Source organism: Sceloporus occidentalis, unplaced genomic scaffold, assembly GCF_023333645.1.
Source record: "Sceloporus occidentalis isolate IW3139 unplaced genomic scaffold, rSceOcc1.0.p SCAF_183, whole genome shotgun sequence".
In the NCBI taxonomy this organism is placed as follows: Eukaryota; Metazoa; Chordata; class Lepidosauria; order Squamata; family Phrynosomatidae; genus Sceloporus; species Sceloporus occidentalis.
The window spans coordinates 645,487-666,361 of NW_028317163.1; the positions used below are offsets into that span (position 1 = coordinate 645,487).

At 39.7% G+C, this 20,875-nt stretch overlaps 2 protein-coding genes across 2 annotated transcripts; one reads left to right on the plus strand and one right to left on the minus strand.

Moving 5' to 3' along the window:
* Positions 1-1,160: 1,160 nt before the first annotated feature.
* On the plus strand, positions 1,161-3,877 carry SNTN (sentan, cilia apical structure protein). Its single transcript, XM_089501859.1, has 4 exons — positions 1,161-1,165; positions 2,556-2,596; positions 2,939-3,078; positions 3,719-3,877. The coding sequence occupies exons 1-4, from the start codon at positions 1,161-1,163 to the stop codon at positions 3,875-3,877; spliced, it is 345 nt and encodes a 114-aa protein (XP_089357985.1).
* A 5,711-nt stretch (positions 3,878-9,588) lies between these two features.
* Positions 9,589-20,875, minus strand: LOC149278698 (cadherin-related family member 3-like). Its single transcript, XM_089501860.1, has 16 exons — positions 20,858-20,875; positions 19,448-19,613; positions 17,665-17,768; positions 16,095-16,189; positions 15,845-15,949; positions 15,316-15,506; positions 15,005-15,182; positions 14,646-14,820; positions 14,335-14,425; positions 13,929-14,027; positions 12,984-13,213; positions 12,591-12,762; positions 11,672-11,910; positions 11,225-11,403; positions 11,079-11,098; positions 9,589-9,746 (listed from the first exon to the last, which is right to left on the minus strand). The coding sequence occupies exons 1-16, from the start codon at positions 20,873-20,875 to the stop codon at positions 9,589-9,591; spliced, it is 2,220 nt and encodes a 739-aa protein (XP_089357986.1).

Genomic DNA, 20,875 nt, shown 5'->3' on the forward strand with positions numbered 1-20,875 from the left:
TGATAGAAGAGGGATAGAGTGTGTGTATACGTATGTATGTGTAAGTGTATCATACTGGAGTGAGTGCGTGTTCGTGTATGGTTTTAACACCTCTGTTAGCATGTGCAAGTGTATGGTGTTGGAAAGCGTGTGTTAGTGTACGATGTTAGCAAGAGTATGCGTTAGTGTTTCGTGTTAGCGTGTGTTAATGTATGGTGGTGTATATGTCAGCATACAGTGTTAGAGCGTTTGGTGTGAGCTTAGGGTTAATGGTGAGAGGGAGAGGAGGAATATAGCGTGTGTATGTATATGTAAATGTATGGGGTGAGTATTAGAGTGAGTTTGCGTGTTAGTGTGTGTTTTGTTGAGGGAGGGACAGCGCTGAAGTAATACTGAACATAGCTGTCACTAACCCTAGGGTCATTTCTGCACCCACTTTCATTTGGATGGACGACATCGGCAGAGGGGTCGTCGGGAAGCACATGGTCCAATCAAATGGCACCAATATATATACATAAATAAGGCGCAAATCTGAAAAAAGAAAACCTCGACAGGCTTTGGTCCCACACATAAGGATGACTTGTTTCTCCTACATTGAGGAAAGAAGGATGGATTTGCTCGCGTACAAGAGAAATAAATCATTTTGACAGGAAATAGTTTATAATGTAAAATTTTGTTGGAAATATATTCTAAACTAGATGCATTGGTGAAGGCGTAAGTACGATCATTAGCAAATCTGGACCATGCGTTACTATGATTACGAAATAAAATGGCTGACTTCCTGTTTACAAAAGACTATAAAAAATAATTTGCAATCTCCCTGGTTCATAAAAATCGCTTCCCGGGCCTTGTCATTGGAGTAAATGGGCAGGTTTCTTTGTTTCGCGTGGAACAGATGGCAAATATATTTATAACCACATTAGCTCATGATATCACAGACCGTCGGATGATTTATTAACTCTTTAAGCGCAAATGGGGTTGATTAATGCATTTCGGCGCGGTAATAATGGCTCCCACACCCCAGCTGAGCTTAAAGAGATCAGCAACCGCTAGTTTTATAGATAATCAAGATCTTTATCCTGATGGACGCAAATAATATGTGTGCGTTCGGCGTGTCACTAAATTACATGCTAGTCTGTGTTCGGCACTAAAGAAAAATACAGTTTCGGAAACGCTTGGCAATGGAGTGAGTAATAGTGACAGAGTCAGACGGGAAAATGAAGATGACTGGGTCGCTGCCGAGGAATGGCGAGGGGGCCAGGAAGGTGGATGTCCTATTTATTACTTCTGGCTGGTTTCAGGCTCTGCTACGCCATGTAATGTTTAATTCCGCAAACCATCTGTTGAAGGTTGGAAAGAGCTTGCATGTACGGTTATTAAAGGAGTTATCATTACTTTTACCTCAGGAAACCTAGGAGTTCCACATTAAGTAAAAAAGTAATTTATTACTAATTTAAGGAAGATTTACTTGGTTAGGTTGGCCAGACTACAGCACAAGATAACCCAATGGTAACTTGGAGCAGGTCCATGTGGAAGGCTTGACTATGGATTGACCATTTGTTGAGTCTCTTGAGCCATCTTCAGACGAGTCCCTATCTATTTGAAGCTGAGGAGGTCCTAGGCACAATGTTGGAGAAGTTGGGCACAAACTTCCATTAGTGGCCCATAGGAGCTGTCTCTTGGAACGCCATTGGTTTTCACACAGGTTTACAAATCATATTAATTTAAAAATGAAATTTTTATATTGAATTTTAAATAATTTATTTACATTTTTTTAAAGAAAATGTTGTCATAACCCCTACACAAAGCAGACTCTTGCCTTACTCATTACCCTGCAGCCTCGTAGCCTAGAACGTAGCTAGTTACGCAATCGTGTCCTTTATTACAATCGCATTGAGCAAACAGAGGATCCGATGTATTTGCTCTCTGCACGGGCAACGCTATAAAGTTGTTAGAAGCTACGGTTGCTTAGCAACATTACCAGGTCAACAAAAATGTAAAAAAATAAAGTCAGTTCTTGGGTCGAATATGAATTATTCACTCCTTCACATTCTGGAATACACTCCGCTTACACCAGAGAGGCTTCAAGTCGTGCTAGGGGGGGAGAGAAAAAAATGCCTAAAAGGTAACAAAAGAGTTAATTTGTTACTGATTCCGCTTGTGAATAATAAATGTAAATAAAACATAATATATGTTTCTAATCGTATTCCGAGCTGATTTCATGTTATTTTCCCCCAGTAGGAATTTTTGTGAAACTAATAAGAATTACAGATTTGAACGAGATATTTGCTGCAGCCGGGCGATCGATAGAAAAACAGAAATAAATTCAAACGTTTAAAAATACACACATAATGTAGTGGAAGTAGAAGATACATTGTTTATAATCGGATTTCTCTTTATTTATTGTATTCGCTAGCAGTTTTTTCACGATCATTTTACTGAATTTTACATCTTTATTCTTATAAACGTTGACACAATATTATTAAAGCAAAATATCCAAAAAATGGTGTTAAATTTTTTAAATTTATAGCTTCTTACTTATAATCAGCAAATTTCTTATGTTTCTCCCACTTTAGTAACGCTATTCCAATTGCAAAACAGCTGTCTTCTATAAAAGGTAAGAATACAATGTTGCAAATTTTGATTCTAATTTAATAAGCATTTGTTGATTCAGAAGGTTTGCTATATTTCTAATTTATCAATCAAATCGGCCCCATTCGGCCCCCGTCTAGTTGCCCGTTTCTCCTGCTATAAAGACTCAAACCTTAATCAGTCGCTGATCTTGTCTTAGATTCAGGAGGCGTATATCTATCCCATGCATGTTTAAATTCCCTTACTGTATTAGCCTCTACCACTTCTGCTGGGAGGCTGTTCCACTTATCTACCACCCTCTATACCATAACACGAACTAAACGTCTATTTTTTACACAATTAATATTTGATACTGAATTCTCTCCAGCTCTTGGTAAAGGCTCCGACCTCGAGAAAGCCATAGCCACCACAATCCTTGTATATAATACGTACGCAGACGCAGATGGTAAAATGGGCAAAGGTGAAGCAAAGGACCTGCTCCAAACACAGTTCCAGAACTTTTCACAGGTAAAAAAATGCTGCATAATGTGGTTATTTGTCCAACATAATGGGTCGGATTGCCGTTGTTCGCTAGTGGCTTCTGTCTACCAGTTAACATTCCACTAACATTTGGAAGGAAACATAGTTGGAGTGGCCTCTGTTTAAATGCTGGGTTACAAGAAGACCTCAATGTCCCTTAATGATTTCTTCAGCCATTCTTTGATTCATTTTTGTCCAGGAATGGCTGGGTAATATCTCCAGTTAAAGCCCTTTACAAAGAGGCAGGAGCCACGTGGCTCCAGAACGTTGAGGATTGAAATGTTGGGAGCCGGAGGAGAGAAGCCCGTGCCACCAAGTCTCAATGTTCCACAGACCCAAATTCCCAGAAACAGAAATAAAAATAAAGGTGTGAAAAAAACAAACATTGGGGCATCAACGATGATCGGGCACGAGGGCTTCTACCGTATCTTCTGAAGACACCAGGTGTGCTTTACCTCTTCATCCATCTCTCCTACCCTCCACTGAACTTCAATGAACGAATGGTTTATTTTTTCTACCCCAAATCTTCTTGTATTGTTGGCATTCATTTATACTTTATACTAATTATAACCCAAGTTGGACAGCACTGAAATATATCTCTTCCTCGCTTCTTGTATTCTCACCGCAGGGACAGGAAACGAAGCCCAAATACAAAGAGTTAATAGCTGATCTTGAACAAGACAAAGACGGGAAAATGGACTTTGAAGATTTCATGGTCCTTCTCCTGAGCGTGTCCCTGATGTCCGACCTCTTCCGGGAAATCCGACAAGTGAAGAATTCCAAATAAATACACAGAAGACTCATAATAAACTTGTGTTTTATGGAATTTGTATATTGTTTTGTCATATTCGTGAGTTGGGTGCACGGCTGTATGTAGAGGACGTTTCTATTCATTGAAGTTGGTTTTCAGGCCTGATCCAGGGCAGCGCTCTCCTCTGTGGCCGTTGTCCTCATTGGTCAGTGTCGGGACATGATGTCATACCATGACGTTATATCTCTTAATCGCGAGTAATCCCAGGCATTTTATTCTATGGCGGTAGTTGTGGCTTGGCACGGTATAAATGGGCCAGTTGGGGAGATTCTAAATCTCGTTTGTAACCAGCCCCTCCGCTGCCCTCTGGACCTTTAGATCTAAGGCCAGGGTATGCCGCTTGTTTTTTTTACGTTTTTTTATCATCATTTCCTGAGCATTGAAGTGTTGTACGGTGAAACAGGAAGTAAGGTGTGCACGGGAAATGTGCTTCCCCTAGCTCACTGAAAATCAGGATATGCCAAATGAATTGATAGGAATCGGTGTTATATTTAAGTGGAGTTGAAAAACAGCTTGAATTTTTGCATGTACCAGACGCATACATATAAAAGAAAACAAAAGCAGCTGAAACTCTTTAATGACCCTTCTGATTGTCAAGGGTTAAACAAAGAATGCCCATAAGGATGGGTTAATAATCTGGGCGGCTTGTCCCAGCAGCTTCCAATTTCTTCTTCCGCCCTACAAGGAGGCTGACATCAAAGGGCTGGAGAATACATCGGCTTCGTTGAGTGACAGGTAAACAATACCCAGGGCTGATCACCTCCCTTCTCAACACTTGCATCATGGCAGCTGTGGAAACGGCAGTCTACAATCTCCTGGGTGTATTCCACAAATATTCAGCCAAGGAGGGAGACAACCTAAAATTAAATAAATCAGAGCTGTCTACGTTGCTTATTCAAGAACTTCCTTGCTGCTACAGGGTAAGTCAACCGGTTATTATTGGCTGGATTTTAAACACCCCGTCAATGACATCATCTGTAAATCCGGTGATTTTATTATGTATTTATTTCATTTTATTACCCATTTAAAACATTTAGAATCCATAAGAAAAGAGGCAGGGTTCACAGAAGACCCTCATTAATCTGGTGGAAGGTTTCTGATTGTAATCTACCCAAGGAACACCGGTTAACTTTGACCCTAATTTCCTTTAGCAAAAAATGGGGACAAATATATTGGAATGTTGCATATTTATAATTTCAGGAGGATGCGATGGCAATCTTGGATTTGGATGGAGATGGAGAAGTGGACTTTACTGAGTTTATTGAATTTATCACCGATATCACAACTGAATTACAAGACATGTACATCCGCAGCGTAATGAAGTATAAAAGGTAAAACCAGTGTTATTCAACATTCCATAAAATAATCGTCACACCGAGAAGATAGAGCGGAGATCAAAATAAGTTAGCCTTTGAACATGGATGAAGAAAAACAATTTTCCTCTTTACCTCCTCTGAAAAAGTAGACCTTGTTTGTAGGACCAAGGGATCAAGGTGATCCTCCAAGACACAATAAACATATTAAGATTATATTAATAGCGCCCCAGATTATTCTGTAGCGCTATTACAATAGTGAAAACTAACAAAAACATAACCGATATAGAAAATAGACAACAATATGAACAAAAAAGGGGCATATTCATTTAGAAGAAGAAAAGGACCTTACTCCTAGATCTTATGATCTATTAGGAGGTTGGGGAGAACGAGACAGAAGGTGAGTACTAATAATTAACAGAGTTTTCGTGGTTTAGATTCTAATTAGTCTTCCTCAAATTGTAGACAAGTTCTGAGTATGATTTTAATTAATTAGGCTATGTTTGGGTACAATAAACCTAACTCGGAAACATAATTTATCTTTGCTTTTTTTTTTTTTTAATTAGCGCATCATACGTTGACAAATGTAAAATAAAATTGAATTTTGAAATTTGGTGGAAAATGAGTTATGAGTGAGGTTTATCATATAAAAAAAATCCTAACATTTCATCGCCAGTAGTATGGTGTGATCATGCCAAGGAATTCTAAATAAAAAAAATAGCTTCTAGGAAATTGTCCTGTAAATCATTGAAACAAAATGTTTTCTGAAGTTTCATAAAAGATTCAGAGGAATAGCTACATTTCTTGAAAAAGATTGCTGTTTCTTTGTCAGACTTCACTTAAAATTTCAGATAAAAAGCAAACTATTTGATGAAGAATAAATACGTTCTGAGTGATATATATCAAAATGCAAAGATCTCTGTGCGCGTTCCGTACATTAATGGAACGCTTTTGAGAAACAATATCCATATTCAAACGCGGAATAGCAAAATAATGTAAAAAAAATATTTTTCTCTGGGTTTTTTTGGTTTCAATTATCTTGTTGTGCTGTACTTGATCAGATGATAACAAGATTTTTGTCTATTATTTATATTTGAAGGTATAACCTAGATGCGTGGAATGGCTACTGTGTTCCTTGCATATGGCTTGGCTTTAAATCATTTTAACGAAAGGATGAGAGGCGCAAAAGGTGATTGATCCCATGTGATCGTCAGAAATTACCGGTCACCGGGTTAATGTGTGTCTATAACAATAGGAGCTCAGAAAAGAAATACAATTCCCAATCAGGGAAAGAGTGGCAGATGTGGCCATCAGACTTCATACAAGTTAATTATAACGCTATAACATAGTGCTTGCTGCAAACAAGACTTTCGATCCCAAGGCTATCATTGATCACTCTACGACCATCAGACTATAATTCCCATAATCCTTGTTTTGCTTCTGGATTTGTTACACAGACAGAAGAACATTTGCTCATTTTATTAGAATGCACTCTGGTTGACCACGTGTTCTCTCTTTTAGGATCCCCAAGTTTGGTGCCAAAACTCAAGCAGAAAAGGCCATTGTTACATTGATCAAGGTCTTCTACAAGTACGCGGGGAAGGGTGGTGACCCCATGTGTCTGGAGACAAAGGAACTTAGGCAACTTCTGAGAAAAGAAATGCCAACCCTACACCCAGTAAGAAAAGGCTATTATTTGGTTATGTAACCAAAAAGTAAAGAAAAAAGGGCCTAAAACACTAATTTAAAAAAACCAGAATTTGTTTTTTTGTATTGCATCAAAAATGTTTAAAAAAATTATAATTTGTTAACCTGAAAATGGAAAGCCTATATGTTTCTAATAAATAAAAATAATAAGAAGAAATTAAAATAAGAAGAATATTTTAGAATTTTTCTAAAATCTTAAAAATGAAAAAAACATTTCACTGATTAAGATTTATTTTTTTTCATATGCTGCCTGGATTAATTTTAAGTAGGGAGCCAGAATAAAAAGGGAAATGTTTTGGAATTCCTAGTTCTGTAAATTTAAGATCTTTTTTTGTCCAAATGTTGGAATTAACTGAGATGCGAAAGATATTTTAAAAAATAATGTTAAAAATGCCATTGTGGGCTTCTTGTTGAATATATTTTATCTAAACATTGTAGATTTTAAAATATTAAATCTCTACTTAAGATAAGAAAATATTGAAAGTCTTTAATTATAAAAATAATCATTTTTTTTCTTTTTTATTTTTTATTTATTTTTTTTTTTTTTGCAATAATTCTTTGTTCCTGCTATTAAGTGCTTGGAAAGCAGCAGTCATTTCAAAGACGCGCTCAAGAACTTGGAGGGCAAACAGACAGGCGAAGTCGACTTCAAAGAATTCATGGCGTTTGTTGCGAATTTCGCTGTTGTTGTAGAATGTACGTTCGTCAACCAGACAGATGAAGATGATTAAACTTTGTGTAAAGCAGTTTAGTGTGAAATTAACTCTTACAGATTTCTGTGTCTACACAAGTAGCAAAGGATAGAAAATGTGTTTGTTTGTTTGTTTTTTCCATCTCAACACTTGAAGTATCATTTTCTAATAAACATTCTGCGATGGCGCCTCGATTTAAATTGTTGGGTAGCTTGGAAGCCACGGTCTTACGATTGTTACAAAAACTGTCAATGATGCAAAACGAAATAAAAAAATATATCCTTATTATTAAATTATTAAAAATAAAGCAACACACGGAGAAGCCCCTGTTTGTAGAATAAGTGGTGGCACGCAGGTCATCATCAACTGGGAAGTTGAGGAAACCAACCCATATGGGTGGCATGTGACAGGGCTTCTAATAGATGGAAATTGGGGTGAGCTAGGTGGACGTTGCTACAATTATTGTATGAAGTCTAATGGGAGGTTTCTAATCAGCCCATTGAAGAGCCATAGAGGAGGCAACAAAGAGAGCAATCTGCCCCCTGGTTTTGTTGGGGGGGTTACCTCCTTCTTTGACCCGGAATGTTCTGTCTAGGTCTGGTTGGCAGAGGTCGGAATATATATGGCTGAGTATAAGCTACAAAGCTGTGTATGTTCCAATATATTATAAACGTACATTAAGAAATGTTTGCTTATTGCAGAATGAATGAATTCATGCAGATTTTGGGGGTCTTTAAAATCCCCCGCTGTGAATAGAATTGCGTCACAGCACAATTGCCCCATAAATAATATATATATACGACTCATTGTGTGTAAAGCACACATTCTTCAAGTACTTTGCTCCTGTTGTGCAAGGGTTAAATCTTACTGAATACCGTTCCAGATTCTATGACTCTATGAAAATAAAGACAGGGTCCGGTCCTCCTGCTGCTGTAAAATATAACTCCCAGCGGCCTCAGCTAGAGGTTATACACAGCACCGATTCCAGCGTGAACCAGGTAACTATAGTCCTGAAACACCCCAGGATAAATCGGTGAATTATTGAAAGGAACGCTCAACGAGAAAAGCACAGCGTGAACGGATAACGATAGTCTGTAATCTATAAAACTACAGAAAAAGACGACGGAACCGGTCGAGGTTTGGCATGAAAACGCAAGGTTATTCTCCAAAGGGAGACTCTTGCTCTTGACGGCTTTCATAAAGAGCATTGAACTAAAAAAAGTTAAAATCACAACTTTCTGGTAAACCCTCCTGTGGAGAACATTTCCTCTGAATGTATTTGCCCTAAATCTGGAACCCACTTTCTCCTAATCCTCAACGTCCATAAAACCCTCTTCATCATGGAGGCTGCTCAGATAGAACCTCGTTTCATGTGGAGACATGGCTGAAACTGTTACAAAGTCTTACCAAAGGTTCTCCGACCAGCTTTCGTATTGATGGGAGGTCACACCATTAAAAATACTGGGTACAGGGCAATATCCTTGACAGCTTTAGACCTCCGTGACCCGACACAGGCACCCTGGAATCATCTCTCTGAAAATGTACTTGGTCATATGTTTAGAACGTATGAGATAAGGTCGCATTCTGTGAACATTATTTATCAATCTATGAAATCTGCTTTTTTTTATGAAAATAAAACACATTTTTGCTTAATATCGACTTTCATAAAGCATTGGGATTTAAGTCAATCGAAATTTAGTTCGAGGAAATTTTCATTGAGTAATTTCCTCCAACACAAAATACCGATATATCTTATTACATCATAAACCATGGAAGATTCTCAGAGCGCCGCGGCAATAAAAGAATGAATAACTTAATTTTAATTATGTTGGAATTTCATATCAAGTAAAATAAAACCAGAAAGAATCAGATTTGATTAACCAGTAAGCTGCCCATAATAATATAATTATAATAATTAATTTTGATTTTGTTTTTTGAATTATTCATTGATATCTGGTTAATAAGAGTGTTTTCTTCAGTTATTTCCAATGGCCATCATTAAAGGCGCAGACGGCGGCTGAGGGATCATGACATCGGAAATGGTCGATATATCTGATAGTTTGACGTTCTCCTGGGGCGTCTTCCACCTGCGGGCTCCGGACTTGGTGTTATACTCATACATGTTTCCTGTAACTAACAAACCAACAGGAAGAATCAGCAGTCAAAATTTCTGATGAAAAAGCCACAAAAACTGATTTTGGAATGGGATTTGAATGGGATTGAGTTTGGAATGGAACATATTTTGGAATGGGACTGGTTTTGGAATGGATCTAAGTTGAAATGAGACTGGAATGGAAATAATTTTGGAATGGGATTGGAATGGGACTGATTTTGGAATGGGGCTGGAATGGGACTGATTTTGGAATGGGGCTGGAATGGGACTGATTTTGGAATGGGGCTGGAATGGGACTGATTTTGGAATGGGGCTGGAATGGGACTAATTTTGGAATGGGGCTGGAATGGGACTGATTTTGAATTGGAACGGATTTTTGGAATGGGGCTGATTTTGGACTGGTTTTGAAATGGGACTGGAATGGAACTAATTTTGAAATTGGACTGAAATTGGACTGGTTTTGGAATGGAATTCATTTTGGAATAGGACTGATTTTGGAATGGAACTAAATATGAAATGGGACCAAAATGGAACAAATCTGGGATTTGGACTGATTTTGGAATAGATTGAATGAGATTGAATTTTAAATTCTAGGTTGGTTGTGTTTGAATGTTTTTAAGTTTCTAACTTATTTAACCCTCAGCCTCTTTTCTAAAGAACACTAAATTCCGTTGCTAGAAGAATTCAGTTTAATCTCGGATATCTTTGATTTGCTTTGCCGGATATTCTGTTGCATTTTGTGTTCTTTTACCTGGATCGATGGCCTCTCCATCAAATACAGCCTCGCGTGTGGTAGTTTCCTTTAAAAAAAAAAAAAGAGCTATCTGTTTAAAAGATTGATTTAAAACGTATTTACGTAGGATTTTAAACATGCCAAACGTTTGGAAAAGTCCTGCGGAAGAGGAAAATATATTTATGGCGGGGAGCGGTTTAATGTAGATTTGGGCAGCTCCAAAAGTGGAGTCGGATAACTACTAAAATAAAACCTCAAAAAATACCTCAAAAAAAATAAAGAGCGGTTTAGAATAGAGAAAGGAGAATTCCTTTAGTTTCTATAGCAACTGCTCCATTTTTCAGAATTGCCGTGCTTCAGGATTGCCCATTGGTCACGAATTTATGTAACATTTAAAGATTTTTAAAAATAAAAATTGTAAGAAGGTTAAAGGTTTCGAATTTTAATTTTCTGTTCATTTTGTAGAAAATGTTACATAAAATTACTCACTGTGATGATTTCTACCTTTTCCTTTTTGGTACCTGTTTGAACAACAAAAAAATGAATGCGATGTTCAAATGTATCGCTCAAAATTACCGTTATTTATCATATTTAAATAGGGAGAAGAATAAAGTCTCACCTGCGTGATATCTCTTCACCCTGTACCAAAGAGAATTGGGTTAATTAAAAGAAAATCTGTAACACAAGTAGAAACTCTTTTTTTTCTAGATATAGATTTTTTAGGACCCTAAATTATTATTTCTATATAAATATCTGTGAACTTACCTTTTCTTGGCTTTCTGACACAGACCTTTCAGGTTGGAATATTTCCATAGGAGGTAACCGACCCAGGCCGCCAAACTGGCCAGCAATAGGGCCATGAGCGTGAAGACAAACGGCACGTACCAAGCACTGGAGTCATACGTGTTAATGTCTTTGTTTACTATTGTAAGTCCTTTTCTTTGCTATCAAAACACAAAAAAGGGTGATTTTTAACAGAAATTTAAACCTGGTGACTAATATCCAAAATCTATTAATTAAGTGGGTTTTTTTAAGAATACAAGAGCACTTCTTGGAAAGTACATATTTTTTTCTGATATCAATTAAAACATTTTTGTAGACATAAGTCACTATTTAGAAGCAATTTTTAATGTTCATCATATAAATTGGAAAAAAAACATGTCCTTCAGTTTTGATGTGGGTCCATAGGTGGTGTTTGATAATGCTACTCACGTAATAGTTAGTTGGGGCAGGAGTCTTGGTCTGGACCACTCTGATCGAAATCAGAACGGTTCCAGTCCTTGGCTTCTGTACCCTGCCGTTTTTTACGTTGTCATCGACAATATTGACTACGAGGTTGTATCTTTGTTGCACGTCGACTCCATTGTCAAAATCGAATGGTGTTTTCACGATGAGTTTGGGACTGCGTGATCCATGCGTGGGATCAAAGGCGAAGTGATTGTTTACATTCCCTGAGAAAACAAAAGAATCCAAAATCGAAAAGCTTCTCGAATAATCGGCAATATTCTGGCCTCTTGGAGTACTTCTGCGAAAGGGGCGGAGCCATGGCGCGCATCATGGGGACAGCCTCTCATCTGCTCCTCCAATCGGGGAGAGGATGTGCGTGAAGGATGGCTCTGTTGTGGAAGCTCTTCTGGAGGCCTGGTTAATGGAGCTGATACCAGGGAGAAGCAAACAAAGACAGAAGAAAGACAGAAGAAAGAAGACAGAAGACTAAAAAGAAGCAAGAGAAGAAGACATGCTGCATAAAAGAAGACATAGAGAGAGGGTGTGAGAGATTGTGAAAGAGAATGAATGAGAGTGAGTGTGAGAGTGTGAGGGTGAGTGACAGCGAATTTGTCCGAACTGAAAGGGCAGGAACCTAGATTTGTTACACACAAAAAATCAATGGACCAAAAAATGAAACAAAACCTTTGTCAGAACAGTTTTTTGGTCCAGTTTTTGGTCCATTTGCACAAGTCTAATATTTTGCAAACCCATCCTTCAGTTCATCCTTCAGTTTATTAATAACCGTTTAATGTTTACGACACAAAATTTCTCTTCAGTTCGTACGACTGGGAAACCTTATAGATCCTTTTTTTGGAAAAATATATACGACAAAAACAATCCCATGACAGCCGCTGAGACAAACCTGAAACAACTTCGAAGCGCATGGACGTGTCATTGGAGTCTCGGTCTCTGCAGTTCAGTCTGAAGTTGTTAATGTTGACTCCTGATGTCACGTTGTCATAGATAATAGCCGTGTACCTTGAAGGTCTGCATACCGGAGCCTCGTCATTCTCCTCTATAATATCGACGGTGACCTAAAAGACCAAGACAAGCATGCCAGTCAAACTGCAGAGGATAATGCAGAGGATATGAACAAAGATTTTGGTCCACATTATGGGTCATAAAGCTCCGATTAAAGGCGCAGTATGCGGTATTCAGACCAAGTGAATCATCTCTAACATTTATATTCCAGTTTTACCATCAATGTCTGATCGGGAAGCCTGGAGATCACGAAGCTCCCTCTGGGTTCACTTACTGTTGCCTGAGCCTTTCCGGGATTTATTAGGTCGCAGTCCGAAGCCTCGACGACTAGTGTGTAGGACGGGAGCGATTCGTAATCCGGCTGAGTTAATAGCTCTAGAGTTCCAGAAGCCGGATCTACCCAAAACCTATTGATAACGTCGGTGTTGCCGTTAAGAATTCTGTATCTGACGCAGTGCGGCCGGTCTTTATCTGTAGCGCTTACTTTGCCAATGATGTAGTTGGCTAGAAAGAGATGAAGACAGAAAACAATAATGGCTTTAACATGGGGCAGGAGCTAGAGCAGGGGTGTCCAACCTGTGGCCCTCCAGCTGCTGCAGGACTACATCTCCCCTAATGCTCTTTTAGCTAAGGGGCTGGCTGAGGCGTATGGGAGATGTAGTCCTGCAGCAGCTGGAGGGCCGCAGGTTGGACGCCCCTGAGCTAGAGGTACGTGAATGATCGAAGATATAGATACAACCATCTTTTACAGACACCGGTTAAGTGGTGGCATTGGAGATGCCTGACTTCTCAAGTCCAAGAGAACCTTGCTACTTTGTTACTTTGTATCCTCTGGAACTCCTCTATCTTATATCTTACTGGAGAATGAGTAGATCCGCATCTAATATAGATCTTTCTTCTCCTCCTCGTAGGTTCCTAACTTATTGACCATCATAGGACGCTGCACTACAAAGTGTTTATCTTCAGATTAATGACCAGGTTTGCTTTACTAAACATAGACGGATTCCCCAACATCCCCTCTGTCAGGGGTTCATGGGGGAACAGCCAGGGTTACTTTAACTTGGAATTAGGGTCTGGCATGTTCATCGACAACTTGGATCACCACTGAAAGAACTGCAAATCCCAACAGTGAGCTCATGCTCAACGTTTAGTGAACAAATTAATGAATTCATTTGAATTAACTATTTCTGCCGAATCTGGATCCCTATGGCTACCGTACCTCCTGATGTCTCAGGCACCTTAAACTCATACGTAGGTGGGTCAAACACGGGATCGAAATCATTTACTGGAGTCACGGATACTACTATGGTTGTGGTCACTGCGACAAAGAGAAATGAAAATGTATTTAATAAAAAAAAAAAAAAGAAAGAAAATACAAATAATTATTTCACGCTTTCTTATATTCCCCGTATTAAAGGGGATATTAATATTTTTGCCAGACCTCATACCAAAGAAAATAAAAAGATGAAGGGGTTAACGTTCTATGTCCCATGTTGCATATCATTTTCATAAGTCCTAAAACATGTTATATACAGGTACGACCCACAGCGCCCTGTAATATATACATTGAGACTATTCCAGCAAACAGCCAGAAGTTCTCTCTAACCCTGCGTTATATTTATTACCCGTGTTAGGGGCGTCTGGTGAATCAAATACCGATATCATCATTTGGTGAGAAGAGACAGGATCCGAGTCGTAGTCCAAATCCCCATTTGCCTATGAAGATGCAATAAATAAATAAATAATGTTCCTAATAATTTTTTTTTTATACTTTCTAATTATTTTGTAATATTCTTAGAAAAGTCTAGATGAAAATAAAATAAATAAACCATATTTCTAATAATTTTCTAAAAAAATCCTAGAATTTTTTTCTACCTGTTCTGGATCACGTATCCACATTAAAAGCTTTTATATCAACCCTCCCCGTGGCTCTTACCTGTATAATATGGGGATCTCCTGGTTTCTGCTGGAATAATTTGTCAACGCCTAGTGGCCCGCTGTTTGGCTGATAAGTCAAGACGTCCGGTGGGATATCTGCGTCGTGACACTTTAAGACGGCAACCACTGTATCCTTCGTGATGGGTTCTGGTTTGGTAAAACTAACAACAAAACTGTAGAAATTAATAAAAATCTACAGAAATGCATTTATTAGATGAGTTATTTTGTGAACTCACCTTAACACAAAAGCAAATGATCTTGTGTTGCCGTGGAAAGTTAATAACGTTCTCCTGGAGGAGTTTGGGTTCTCAGAATTCTATTATTATAAATTGATTTGAGTTTGATATTGATACTGACCTGTAAAAATATGGATCGCAATACGGGGGATTGTCGTTAATCGGAAGGACCATCACCGTGGTCGGTATGGATGAGCATTTCAAGTCACCGTCGCACACCTTAACGCCAAAAGACTGAACGGTGACAAATCCAGCTTCTTCGCTGTCCATCCTCGAAACAATAATCACGGTTCCGGTCTCTGTAGGAATGAAAATAATACGGAAAGGTGAAAAAAAAAATTGAATTTCCTACAATCTGAGAATTTTGACAGGCATGGAAGTCTACCTTAAAAAAAACACAATGTAAATATCCTGAAAAATAGTTTTTTTCACCTTTATGAATGGAGAAGTAGCTGTTGGCGGGGTCCAACTGGAACGTGAGGTCATTCATTAGGTCGGCATCCGATGCTGCGCAGGTGATAACCGCTGTCCCGATACGAAGCTCCTCATTCAGTTCAATGGCTACAGTGTCTCCAGGTGTTCTTGTCTGTTTGGTTATACCGGCTTTGGTAATATTGGAAAACCTGTTACAAAGAAGCATGATGAGGAATAATAGCCACAATGTAACAATCCTAAATGCATAGAACTTTAAGATTTCCTCCATGATCCTCATCACATGTGAAGGAATCCCACAAGTTAACTCATCAGAAGGAACCAGGAGTAGAATTGGTCTTCAGTCGAGCCACATCATTGTCCAGAAGTTCTAATGGAAACACTTACTGGGACAATTATCTTCTCACTTCTTAAATAATATAATAATAATTACTGTTCTTCCTTGTTTTGTGAACTTTAGAAGGGTCTTTGCACTTACAGAAGGTGTCATGGGCACGGGGTGTAGGCATGGAGACCTCTAACGACTTACTCGCAAGTTAGAGATGGCTCATTGTCATTCACGTTGGTTATGTAGACCTTGATATTGGCGGAGTCGGAGAGGACACCATCGCTTATGGTTACCGTTATTGTATAGCTGGAGGAAAAGAGAAATAATGAATTATACCTTCAATAATATGAAATATTTCAACAAATCGTACTCATGTTCAGTATCATTTCATGACTGATTTTCCTCGGGCTCAAGGCTGCCTTTATTTTAAAGATGGTTTGAGAAGACTTACCTTTTTATATGGCTTTCGTAGTCAAACATGGCGGTGGTCGAAATGGCTCCCGTGTTATCAATCTCAAATCCGGAGTTCATGGGTGTGATGGAGAACTGTCAGAATGATGGGACAGAAATAAGGGACATAATCACCCTATCGACCTAAAAGCGGACTTCGTTTTGGTGGAAAATAAATCATATTAATAAAGGTGAATGTTGACATAAGGATGAACGTTGGCCATAAAAGATTATCCTTTGGTCAAAAATGAGTTCAACTCTCACTCCATATAAATAATACAAGGAAGCTTTTCTCTGAATCGAGACCGCAACATATTTTGGCCAAAGTTATACAGTTTTATTTAAAATTATTAGCTTTCAAACCATTATTAAGGATAGGTGTAATAAAGGACAAACACTGCAGATACCATTTCTCTGTATAAACCTGTTGGACAAAATATTGCCTCACTTGTATTTTTTCAGGGATTGCTTAATTTTCTTGTGATACAAAATCAAGCACTGATTGGCCGTTGCCATAGAGATATGACTTTTACATTGAAACAGTAGAATAAAAGCCAGCGTTTTGGTAATCCGGGGCTCTTTGTGTAGAACCCGCAGCGTGAACTGAGGTGCAAAAGAACGTTTCATTTGGAAAGAAGTTAACAATATGAACATGGCAGCGTTCCATGGCAATAAAGCCGGACTAATGCCTCTATTCACAATGCTTATTGGACCCTCTTATAGTCAGAGGGAGGCAGCGGAGCGGGAAGCGTCTGAAATAAATATTTGCCTCCTCCGATGTTCTCTCTTTTATTTATCATTTTACAGATGAATGAAATGACTGAATCCCGGGTATGTTTGCCGGTCCCTGATGTATCAACTAAAACACAAAACTTCAACATTCAGATTCCCGAAGACACCTCGTTCTTATTTTCATTTCTCCATCGTGCAGGATATCTGTAAATTCAGCCCAGTTGTCCCCTAGTCCAATAACTCCCCAATGCTGTATACAGTAATATAACCCCCAGCGCTGTATGCAGTAATATAACCCCCAGAGCTGTATACAGTAATATAACCCCCAGCGCTGTATGCAGTAATATAACCCCCCAGCGCTGTATACAGTAATATAACCCCCAGCACTGTATACAGTAATATAACCCCCCAGCACTGTATACAGTAATATAACCCCCAGCGCTGTATACAGTAATATAACCCCCAGCGCTGTATACAGTAATATAACCCCCAGCGCTGTATACAGTAATATACCCGAAAAAACATGTCTGGATCCCTTTAATGTTTCTTTTATGGAATCTCGAAAAGCCCTTTCTTCTGTTTTTATGTTTTATTCCTAATAAATTCCAACCAGCTGTGTTAATGGGCCACGTGGCCCCCACGGGCCAGATTATGACAGCACACCCCTGTTAGTGACTAAGGATGATGGGAATTATAGTTTAAAAAAAGGCGAGGTCCTAGCTGTGTAGCCCCTCGGTCTACCGAGCTGTATCCTGTGATAATGGGATTGCTCCTCGTTTAAATCTATCAAGAAGAAAACCCTTCGGAATCCCACAAACCTCCATTTATCACGAAATTACCTGCAAAACATCATTATCGGGGTCCTTGGCGCCCACTCTGTATATCACTGCGGAGACCGCCGTGTTTTCTGTGATATACACCTCCGCATCTGATGGGAGAGAGACTGCGGTGTGAGAGCCGGAGACGTTATTATTTACTAAGCACTCTTCAAGAAATAGAGGCGAGGAGAGAAGACAGAGGAACGCGAGAACTTCACTTAGATCTTCTTCTGGAACGTTGCGTTAATCCACAGAAAAATAACGATTTTCTATATGGCTGATTTTTTTTAAACATTAATGACTAGTTTAGAATTTGTCGACATAAAGTAGGGGGGGGCGCAAAATGTAGAGATTGATAGCTGTGTTATTAGCTGTGAGTTTAAATTAGAATCTAAAGAAGAACCACGTTATAGACCGGTGGAGGGGGGGGTAGTGAAGCGTTGGGGACTGGAAAGGGTTGAGGACCCAGTGACATGATCTCAGGGGGTAATTACAGAAAGGTCCCATCGTAAGGGGTCTTTTTTGTAATCTAAGGTGGGGGGGGTGGAGTATTTGGTCGGGGAGAAGAGGACGAAGAAAGAAGACACAACAAGAAGAGGAAAGAAAAGAAGAAGAGCTGCGAGAAAGGAGACAGGGAGACGGAGAAGGCAAGGAGACAGTGAGAGAGAAGGGATTTCCAGGAGACTTGGGACCTCTGTGTGCCAATATGGAACCCCCCCCCGATGAGTGGCTCCCGGGGCCGACTGCCAACCTCCGACTCCCACAAGTGCGACACTAGTGGGATGTAACCTGTGGTGTTGGGAGACATGAAGGCTTGACCAATGTCAATAGACGCAACATGGTACCTATCAGCACCCTACACCCTAAACTGTGGTTCTTATCACTCTGGTGTTATTGGAGACGGGAGCACATCTACCCCAGCACTTACCCGAATCGGGGTGAAAAATGTTCCAATCTATGACAAGGAGAAGAGAGTAGCCTTTTTTTAACCCTCGATTACTCCATCCTAAAACATTAGAGTAACCCTACCTCATGTTCTTCTTACGATAACTCAAATGTTATATCAGATGTAATGTAATGAAGGTTTATTCCAATGAGAATGTGGTTGATAAATGGCAGAGACTTCCAGCAGAAGTGGCAGAGTGAAGGTATTTAAACATACATGGGACCGGCATATGACCAACGACTGATTAATGTTTGAGTCTTTACAGCAGGAGAAAACGGCGACTAGACGGGGGCCGGATGGGGCCGATCTGCCGGCGGGTTCTGTGTTTCTATCACTAAAGATTTACTTGAACCAATAAATGACGAAAGCGTGAACTATACCATGGAAAACATTTCACAGCAGAGAAGAATCATTTAGGCACGTCTTGCCCTCGCTGGGTTAGCTTCTACCATGTCTGCTGGAAAGCTGTCCCATTTATCTGCCCCCAGCTCAGTGAAGAAATCTAACCCCAGGTTTAACTGTCTAAAAGAACCTGCTTGTGATCCCTAACACTTCCCTAACACTTGTTACACAACCCTTAAGTCAGGGGTTCTCAAACTGCGGCCCTCCAGCTGCTGCAGGACTACATCTCCCATACTCCTCAGCCAGCCCCTTAGCTGAAGGATCATTATGGGAGATGTAGTCCTGCAGCAGCTGGAGGGCCGCAGTTTGAGAACCCCTGACTTAAGGGTTGTGTAACAAGTCCCGTCGTCCGTGCTTCTACCTCTCGAAGGGTTAAACAAAAGAGTTTTGTGACTGAGAGACCCATCAAAAAAAAAAAATCTTTCCCACGTTGCGGACCTGAAATGACCCGCTTACCGTTTTTAGCCAGAGTTCCTGTGAAAACCGGTGCCTTGTTGACTTTGGAGATCTCAATGACAATGGTGTTTGTAGAAGACGTCCCTTTGCTGTCCTCCACGATGATCTGAAGGGTATACAGAGGGACCCTTTCAAAGTCCAGCCGGGGAGAACTTGTGAGGATTAACTGAACAAAGAGAAGAGTAAACGAGGTTATTTGCTTTTAGGACCAAAAAAGTCATCATTCATCACTAGAAATAAAGCAAATTATGGATACATTTAAAAAGTAGCAACACCAGCAAGAACACTTGGGTTCCGTGACTCCTTCAAGCCCTAACCCGATGGAGGATATATTGTCCACATCTAAATAATAGGAAGGTTTAAGAAGAAGTAACATAGAAAATAGCAAAGAGTGCAGCTGGAAGGAGGTTTTATTTTACTGAGAGGGTGGTGGGTAAGTGGAACAGCCTCCCAGCAGAAGTGGTAACACAGTGAGGGTATTAAACATGCATGGTATAGGCATAGGACTCCTGAATCTAAGACGAGACCAACGACTGATTAAGAGTCTTTACAGCAGGAGAAACGGGCGACTAGATGGGGCCAAATAGGGCCGATCTGCCGGCAGGTTCTATGTTACCTCCCAGGTATTTCCTCCTTTGGGTATGATCATGAATGGATGAACCACGGGGTTAGAATTGACTATAAAAGGGGCGCCAACGATTGAATCGAACGGGAGAGCCGTTGCCGAGATCTTGGCCACCAGCGTGCTTTGGATGGCATTTTCAGGAAGCGTCACGTTGCTGGGAAGGATAAGATTCGGCGCAGAGAAAACCCCTATAGTAGGATAGAGATGATAGGGTTAAAACATTACTGGAACTTTACAGCGATATAGTCGAGTTGGCGAAGGGGTCTCCAAGATCCTAGGTCTAGAACATTTTGCCCATTGCTCTGGGCCAATGCCAGGTGGGCTTGATGCAGACCCCTATTTGACCAACTCACATCACGGCATGCGCACAACGCATAATAACCCAAATCCCACCCCGATAGCAATGTATGGCGACCCCTCGATATGTGTGATCCAAAATGTAACGGAAAATAGAAAATGTATCCGGCGACCTACAGGAGGCAACAAATAAAGACAATGCCGGCATTTAAGTGATTGCCGTACCTGACCCATAATTTCATTAAATAATTTCAATATTCCTTTAAACGTATTTAGTTATTTATTTTTATCTTAATATACAGTAGTTTAACCCTACGAGCACACTGCTGTCACAAAGAAATGCAGAACAAATAATGACCATGTCCATGTTTTTCCTATGTTTTTGAATGTTAAAAAAGTCTACATTTTGGGGTAATTAGCATGTAAATCATCATTTGTAAGAGAATTTCCAAAAAGGGCCCACCTCGAAAGATGATAAGAAGAGTTACCGTCAGGAAAGCAGCCAT